The sequence below is a fragment of the Hippichthys cyanospilos genome, chromosome 4 (genome assembly GCF_059441005.1).
Source record: "Hippichthys cyanospilos isolate Australia breed blue-spotted pipefish chromosome 4, RoL_Hcya_1.0, whole genome shotgun sequence".
NCBI classification, from domain to species: domain Eukaryota; kingdom Metazoa; phylum Chordata; class Actinopteri; order Syngnathiformes; family Syngnathidae; genus Hippichthys; species Hippichthys cyanospilos.
In genome coordinates, this window is record NC_142372.1 from 18,254,242 (window position 1) to 18,263,322 (window position 9,081).

The 9,081-nt window shown below is 39.8% G+C and overlaps 1 protein-coding gene across 1 annotated transcript; it reads left to right on the plus strand.

Annotated features, from left to right (window-relative positions):
- Positions 1-20: 20 nt before the first annotated feature.
- Positions 21-9,002, plus strand: mns1 (meiosis-specific nuclear structural 1). Its single transcript, XM_088413026.1, has 11 exons — positions 21-93; positions 1,411-1,480; positions 2,878-3,087; positions 3,694-3,821; positions 4,502-4,604; positions 4,713-4,942; positions 5,980-6,196; positions 6,276-6,383; positions 6,665-6,922; positions 8,030-8,155; positions 8,415-9,002. The coding sequence occupies exons 2-11, from the start codon at positions 1,478-1,480 to the stop codon at positions 8,574-8,576; spliced, it is 1,545 nt and encodes a 514-aa protein (XP_088269152.1). The 5' UTR covers positions 21-93; positions 1,411-1,477; the 3' UTR covers positions 8,577-9,002.
- The last annotated feature ends 79 nt before the right edge of the window (positions 9,003-9,081 follow it).

Sequence of the window (9,081 nt, forward strand, 5' to 3'; positions counted from 1 at the left end):
AGAAATGCAGTTGTCTTTACGGGCCAAGGACAGGATTTACAAGATCATCTGTTCCCCACTTCATATCTCAGCGTTGGCCTTGCCAACCAATACGTAAGTCACAAGAACAAATTCAACTCAAATCTAAATTTTAAAAAAAAGTTATGCTGTATCTTATTTCAAACAATTTTGGTTCACAATGTTCTTGCTTTCTTACCGTGTTATAATGTGGAGTCATCGAGAGGTCATGTGAACAAGGAAATAGTTTCTTCTTCTGACGTGCGTTACACATTCATTTCCAGGTTACGGTAGTTGTAAAACAAAAAAATTAAATGGGTGGCTTGCTGGTAATAACAATTTTCACTGGAATTTTGTAACATAATTGAAGTATTTATTGATTAGTCATAAATTATTAACAACGTTATATCACGTAGCATAGAGTAAAAGTAAAAAGTCTATGCACGCCACGTAGAGTGGATGTAAAAAGTCTGACCCATGTTTAAATGCCAGGTTTTTTTCCTGAACCAGCTGGTAGACATCTTTCCAGCATGTACCTGGGGCTTCTTTTGGCTGGGACATGCTGGGAAAACATCCTCTGCCCCAGCCACCTCATCTTCAACCAAAGACTCAGCAGCTCATCTCTGCGCACACATTAGCGCCGTTTTAACCAGCGCTGATTTTTGTCTTCCACTACTGCATGACTTTTCTCCACAAATCTGGGATGCTTTGAGGGCAACTACATGTTCTATCGTGAGGCTAAACTATTTGGTGCTATTAGGCGGTCCAGAAGTGACCAGTGATCATTTTCCAGGTAGTTGGACCGTGTAGTAGTAGCTGTGAGGATAGCCAGCGAGGCCCTAGGAAGAGGAAGACCAAAGAAGAGGTTCATAGATGAAGTGAAAGAGGACATGAAGGTAGTTGGCGTAAGAGAAGAGGATGCAGGAGAAGTGCATCGGAGTGTCTGAAATAAAATAATTTAAAAAAAAATCAATTCTTATTCAAACATTTTTGTGTAAACTGTAGTGTCGTGACTCAAAAGCAAAGCCCGTTGCACTAAGCGCCCCAATATTTACATTAACATTTTTTTAATTAACAATATATACAATACAGAAATCAGCGAACCAAATTCCATATTTTACAGGCACAACAATCACAAGCTCGAAAAGAGAACGTAAATCACCTGCTGACATTGAAGAGTACCCGGACGTGACGCATTCCCCAAACCCATTCCCTATTGGCCGAGGAAGTACGTGGTTCCCAGGGAAACCATTCTCAAACGTTTGCCTGAAACGTCGAAACGCTTCAAACAACTTGAAAGCTTTACTTTGACACCGTACTAGCTCAGTAGAAAAGAAAGGCTCCCTAATTTGAGTCGCGGTAGAAGCTGCATGAAACAGTTTTATTTTTTCTTTTTTTTTATCGTCCTTTTAGACTTCCCGAAGCAAAGGCGTGACGCGCCAAGTCCCTTGAATTGACCACGGCGTAAAAGACAACAAAGATGGTAAAACCTCTGGAAATGCATAAATGCAAGTTTGCATTTGCGCGCTTGCTTGCGAAATGTCAATCAGTAGTGGGGAAATATTGTTACTAGTAAGACAGTCATTACATTAGTATTGCGTAGTAATTCTACTAGTACACAAAATTGTCGAGTGTTGGTTTTTTTTCCAATTAGGCATGTGTCAAAATGTTATGCACTAGTCATTTGCTGGACAAGACCAGGAGAACCTTAATGTCCATCCATTTGCAGGTTTGCCTCACGTGTTGGATTTTGTTTTGCTTATTAGTACGCCAAAGCTGCCCTACTGCTGACTAGATTACTAGAATATTTGACAATCGAGATTTTTGGACCAGATCACGATTGCCTATCAAGTGACTTTAAGAATAACTGATGTGATCGATATTTCTACTTCAATAAATTGTGCATTTATTGTATGGACGAGGGGTGGGCAAACCTTTTGACCCGAGGTCCACAACGGCTTCTGAAATGAGACAAAAGGGCCGGTCCAGGGGAGCAGATGGATGCAGTGTTTTGATAACCTCCACCTCATGAGAAAAAACATGCAGGGTATCTAGAAAATTTCAAAAGAAATTTTTCAAAAGAAAATAAACAAAAGCATTACAACAGTGTTTTTTTAAGTTCCATGTATTTAACCATTTATTGAACTGACTTTACAACAACTGAAAATCAAATGGACAAAATACAATTTTACAAATTTTTTTTAATTTTTTTTAAATTGCTAGCAGTTACTATTTTAAGGCACTGAAAGTTCCGCTATCCTTCAGTATATTAACATTGTCACTTATGTCTCATATCATGCTAACAAGCACAAGTAACAGCATCAATGATCTCAAGAAGCCATTCAATACTGGTCCATACATAAAGTTTACTTTGCGATGTACTTGAGATTTTAAACAAAACAAACATGCAAAAGTCATTTCAGAATAATTGTTGAATGAATGAAATGTTTCAGAAAAATATAAGTTCATGAAACAAATTTTATGTTCAGTAGGGTATTCAATGTCATTATTTAAAAAAAAATCCATATTCTACCCCATACTAGAATGGTTCGACCCAACTTGTCACCTGGTACCTCTCATTGCCTGTCAAGTTAATGATTTATTTTTGGGAACAGATCTCTACTATGATCCCAAAATAGGACATAAATGCTTTGCACTGGTTAAGGGGCACTTGGCTGAAAACATATTTCACAGGGGGTACATCACTGAAAAAAGGTTGAGAACCACTGCCTTAGTTGCCAGCCACCCTACTGGTTGAATCAAAAAAGCTTTTTCTTCACTACTAACTTGTAACTTCTAGAGTGTGGATTTTTTTTTTTAGTATCGACGACGAAGCATTTCCTCTCTTGTCAACTTTGTTGTTTTCCTCACACTGTCAAGAGTCGTAACCAGAAGCGCAGCCAACAGTATCGGCTGGCGGAGCAGCGGAGGGCCATCGAGGAGCAGAGGCACGTGGACATCATGCGAGTCGACCGCGACCGAAATTTGGCGGCCGTCATGGAGCTGGAGAACAATGTGCACAAGAAGAGGTTCTTGAAACAAGTGCAGGCGGAACAGAGAGAGAGAGAGATGGAGAACGCCTTGATGAAGGTGTGTTTCTTCAGTGCTGATTCATTCAGTCATTTTAAAAATCAGCGATGTGAACATTTGCGAAATTGAATGCTGGATGGGTGGTTTACGAGACATGAATGACATTTTCAACCAGTGATCACTAAAGAATGGAATAAGGTAGAATCTTTTTTCTGGGTAAAGAACTGAATCCAATATTTCATATGGTACCATTAATGTCTACGTAGTCATACAATACAATATTCTGTCAGCCTTGAAAAATGCGTCAAAATACTTGAAATGGTCTGGCATTTTCGAGGTTGCCTTTTCAGATAACACTTGGTACCGAAAGAGTTCATTCATATTTATGTAAAACATGCAAAAACTATTTCAGGCACTGGTAGGCCTTAACAGATATGTTTTTATGACTCACATAGCAGATATGTGTGGGCATTAGACTCGACATCTGGCAAAAATAGCATCCATTTTTACAGGTCATAGTAATGTTGTTTATTTAATTGTGCTGGGCTGGTTTTAGCACATTTCGCATCAGAGCAGAGAGAAGGGATTGATTTTTCAGTTAGGACCCTGAAGCAAGCTCTTTGATGTATGTCAAACTAGCATACATATTTGTTTACCAACGTGCAGGCCCAAGCAGAGCAAATGTTGAAGGACAAACATCTGATACAAGATGAGAAGCTGGCAAAAGAGCTTGCCCGCTTCAACCACAACAAGCAAAGAGAGGACAAGGTCAGGCAGTATATTCGAGAGAACAGGTATTGTACACGCTCGTTCTACAATTACATTACTCATCAAAGTCTTGCATTTTGAAGGCAATGTCATCAGTGGATCTTTTTTTAAATTATTATTATTCAAGCGGAGATTACATTTTTAGTTAAATCTCTTTCTTGAATCAGTCTTTGGCCCAATCCCAATACCCGTGCGTCCACTCTTGTGCCCCTCCATTGCGCTTTTCCGTCGAGAGTGTGAGTGTGTGATCCAAAATGAGTACGCCTAATCACTCTGCCCCTTTTGCGTCCTTGTTCCATACATTGGCTGAGCCCCCATCCATGAGCACTCAACGGAAGCTCATTATCCCAAATTCATTTAATCACCTGGAAAATGGCGGCGTTTGTGCCAAAGCAATGTCTTTTCAAGTTTGCACTCAACGGAAGCTCATTATCCCAAATTCATTTAATCACCTGGAAAATGGCGGCGTTTGTGCCAAAGCAATGTCTTTTCAAGTTTAAGTATCAAATTCTTACATATTTACGGCAATTTGTATTTTTAATTTGTAAACCTCGGGGTGATTTTTTACCAATGCCACAACTTTGTCATAATTTGTCCTTCTTGTCATATGATGACTACATTTACATTCAATAACTTGTTTTTTCATGTGAAATGTTTATTTTTCTAACCCCCACTAGTCTTATTGTTTCTCCAAACAACTTTTCAGCATGGAGCTCCGAGAATTAGAGGCAAAGTTGAAATTAGCCTACGTGAGCAAGGAGCAAGTGTCACAGATGGCAGAGCATGAAGCGATCAAGTGCGAGACAATGGTGACCTCATGCACACGTTTACCTTCTACACATTGCCTCTTGAACGGAATTTCTAAAGAAAAAAAAAAGATGAGATGAGATGATCCCCTGTCTCTTGTTTGGGGTCAGCGTGAAGAGGCAGAGCTCTACAAGAAGATGAAGAGTCTCTATGACAAAGCGACCTTGGAAGAGGAGAGGCTGGAGCAGAGGAAACAAGAGAACAAACTCCAATACCAGCACGACCTCAACCAACAGCTCATCGAGCGAGAGCGCAAGAGACAAGTGGCCTACGACGACTTCCTCAAAGACAAGCACATGGTGGATGAGATTGTGCGCAAGATTTACAACGAGGATAAGTTGTGAGTCTTGATGATCACATTTACACTTTACAAACCGCGTAATGCATTACTTTTTGCTGTAAAGCGGTAGAGTAAGGCATGAACAAAAAACTCATATTTTACTCAGTACAAATGACAGTCATGCATGTTACAATGCATTATAATATAGAGCCCCAAAACCCCTGAACCCTTTCAATTTTTAATAATTGAAGTAGTTGATCAAGTGATTGTAGTTGATTTGGTTGCCTTTAGATTGTGCTGGTGTGTTGTTGCTATGCAGAGAACTTTGTTCAGGTCATTTTATTTGTATGTTTTTAGTTTACATTTCTGGTGATCTAGGCATCATTTACAAGTTCAAGGAAGCAATAATATTTATTTTGGGATCATTTGGAGCATGTAGCTTTACTTATTAAGTTTAGTTTAAGGTCATTCTACTTGATGTGTAATGCGCTACATTTAGAATGCCAAATCCATCTTTCCAGGTATGTTGGTGTAAAAGTAATGCAATAGGAGTGTAATTCCTTACATTTCAAATACAGTAATGTAATGATGTAACTCATTACTTTGAAATGACAGTAATATAAAGTCACATTTTGCCCACATTTTATAAATATCTAAGAGCAACTGCTAATACGTTTGAAAGACTTATCAAAACGTTGAAAAGACTTTGCAGGTCCGCGCTCCTGTTTTGACTGGGCTATGCCGTTCAAAAGTACTACAAGGTAACATACTGGTAAAGTAGTTCAAAAGTATTTGGTCAAATAATTTCAACTTTTTTGTAAAATCTAGGCTAAATTGAATAAATGTAGCATTCTTTCCCATAAAAAAATAAGCTGGTTCATTCACTTCGACCAGCGCTTCTCAAACAGTGGGGTGTGGGCGGGCCCACCCCACCCTGGGGGACACAAGGTGATGCCAGGGGGGGCACGGATGACCCCAGGGAAAAGGGTTTGTCCTGTGAAGTGTAATTGCACTAAAATAAGCATTTTCATCTTTTCAATGACACTAAATGGGTAAATAATTAAGGAGCTGACAGACGCATTTGTCTTGCGTTGAAGGGCGCACCAGAAGAAGCTGGAGAGGGTCTATGCCACACAGAAACACATCGAGGACTTCAAGCTGCAGCGAGCCGAGTGGCAGCGTTTGGAGAATGAAAAGATGGAGGAGCAGAACAGACGCCTCAAGGAGTTCACAAGCAGACAGCAGAAGTCGCTGCAGGGCATCAGGGACAAGATCAAAGCACGAGAAGATGCAATACAAAACCTCAGAGATAAGGTGACTCTGACTTCAGATTTTTCCAAAAGGCAGCAATGTAGCAGCACTCACTCAACAAACTGTCCCTGCTTTTATGTAGCTCGCGGCAAAAATGGCAGAGGAGAACCAACAGCGTGACGAGATGGAGAGAATTCGCCAGGAGCTTTATCTTGAGGAACAAGAAGAAGCTTTTAGGAAGAAAGACCTTGTAGGCATATTTCCTTTACAGATTTCAACATGTTCAATTTTATTTTTCATACCACAAAGCAGCACATTCTTTCTCGAGTCAATCTTATTATTAGAGTACTTAAAATACAACTATCAATGTGTACAAAGTCAGTTAATTCAAACAAACAAACTAAAAACAGTAAACACCATAAAACACTAAATGCAGAGTCTCATGCTGAGTCAAAGGCCAAAGAATAAAAAGGTATTTCAAGAAAATTTGAATCGCAAAACCTGACGTTGAAATGTTTCCACGCTTTCCAGGAGGACATGGAGAGGAGCATCCAACTGAGGCTGATGCTGCAGAAGACCTGCGAGGAGCAGATGGCCATCAAGGAGATGCGTCGGCAGGCGCAGAAAGCAGAAGAGGAGACATTCCGCAAAGAGATCATGGAAAAGTTTGCGGAGGACGACCGCATTGAGCAGATGAACGTCCAAAAGCGCCGCATGAAGATGATGGAGCACAAACGCGCGATGGAGCAGCTCATCGACGACAGACGACGGGAGCATCAGGCTGACAAGGTAAAGTTGCCCGACTGGTGTGCAAAATTTTTCCATCATATCGCGATTCGCTTTGGAAAGGCCTTCTTTTCGTAATATTTCTTTTATTTTTGAATCACTACGCTCCGGAGTGGCTTTCCTATCATTATGAATCGTGTTTTATATGTAAATCATTCCAAGCGCTTCAAAAACACCACATTGAATGTTACAATACATTACCTTTCGAGTGAGGCGATGCGCCAAACAGCAGAAAAAAGAAGACGTTATGATACAAAGGTAGCATTTCTTTCACTTTTTTCCGTCATATTAGTCATATCAAACTTTTTTTTTTTCTGTTTTTACCTTCCCGAAACTGATGGGCTGTCGCTCACGTTGTGTGTCCCGTCGTACCTAACACGTCCTATAGATGTCGCCTTATCACCCAATCACGCAAACAGCATTGATTGCGATTCAAATTTGTCGCTTGTTACGCCATCCACGTAGTTGATCTGAACCAAGCATTATTTATTTTCCCAAACCACGGAGAACTGCGACATCAGGATGAAAGAGTTCCCGAGCCGCAGGTTGTTGACCCCTGTACTGGTGCACCTGAATGGCCTTGCTGTTAAGTACCTACTAGTAGCACTTTATAATGCTACCATTTGCAATAGTAGCTCACAGTTGTCATTAAAATAAATAACTTGATTACGCCTACATTGGCGTTGATAATGACATTGTTGGCATTGTTTACCAGTGACCCGGGCTCCTTCATAGGCTAGCTGCGTTGAGCATGAAATAGCTGCAAGCTAGTGCGCTCAAGTGCTCCATATAGACTGGCGTGATAGACATAAATGACGCACACACTTTGATGTTCAATTAAGTGAAAATGTGGTGGTTTTTTTCTTATTATTTGGTCTTCTATGTTGATATTTGTTTTTCCATCAAGCAAAAACAAAGATTTTCATATTTTCATCCCAATACTCACAATTTGATTACAATTTTCTGTAGGATCTCCGAAGACCAAGAATACTTGATAGCTGCAGCCCCAATCACGAATATTGATTCATTAGCTTAAAATGGCTTTCCCTATGTCAAAAACCTAAGCACCACCGTCGACAGGACAAAAAAAAATCTTTTTCTCCCTTGTAGGAAACGAAAGCTAGAGAAGAAGCAATTGAGAAACAGAGGGAGGCGCTGTGCAGACAGATTATCGAAGAGGAGAGGCTACAGCTTCTCCAACGACACGCAACACAACTTATCGGACACTTGCCCAAGGTAATGCACCAGTCTTACGCTACACAGATTGTCAACAACTGAACATCAAGAATGCTGCGATAAATTCATCCCATTTCACCAGAATAATCCCCAAAATATTTGCAACAAATACAGCCCCTCTGTGATTGGGTAATTTATGTGATTTTGAGAGTATTTAAAAAAATCACAGCACTCTTAGCATTTGCTAATGCTAGCACTGATTAGGAAACAGGGCTGTTCTATATTATTGTGTACATGATATCTGATGGCCTCCTTTCAGGGTTTACTCCGTGAAGATGACCTGAAGTATTTTGATGAGGACTTCAGGAAAAACTTCCAGACTCGTCAAGAAGAGAACTTTGAAAACTATGGTGCAGAAACAGCAGAAAACCCTGGTGCAGAAACTGCAGAAAACCATGGTGCAAAAACTACAGATAATTGAGTCATTTAAGTCTTTTTTTGCCCCCGTTGTTTACTTCATAACCGTTACAAAGTAAGGGACGGAATGTGATCATGCATAATAGAGGATATCTAAGAAGTGCTGATTCAAATATTACAATTAGCTACAGTATATAGACATTGATTAGCATAGTATTGAAATAATAGCTTTCATAATGCCAGAAACGAGTTACTGTTAAATGGCCGTATTGTGTTTTCATACAACACTCATACTTGTATTGGATCTCTTTGGATTGTCTATAATTGAGTGAGTTTGTGTGCCCCTTTGTTGTGGTTTATCGGTGTATATTGCAAAGATGAATATTTTTCTAACTGCAACAGTTTTAAGTATAATAACAAAATCGGTGTCTTCCATCATCAGATTTTCGTTTACCTCAAACAATAGCAAATACAATGAACGTAAACGATGTTTTGTTTATCCTCTGCCTTCCTTACAATTGAAATGATCACCGTTAACAACTTGTTTCTCACGAAACCAATACAAGCAA

Coding starts and splice junctions, on each gene's coding strand:
- mns1 (XM_088413026.1), top strand. Junction 4,943..5,979: donor ATTTACAACGAGGATAAGTT/GTGAGTCTTGAT, acceptor CTTGCGTTGAAG/GGCGCACCAGAAGAAGCTGG. Junction 6,197..6,275: donor TACAAAACCTCAGAGATAAG/GTGACTCTGACT, acceptor GCTTTTATGTAG/CTCGCGGCAAAAATGGCAGA.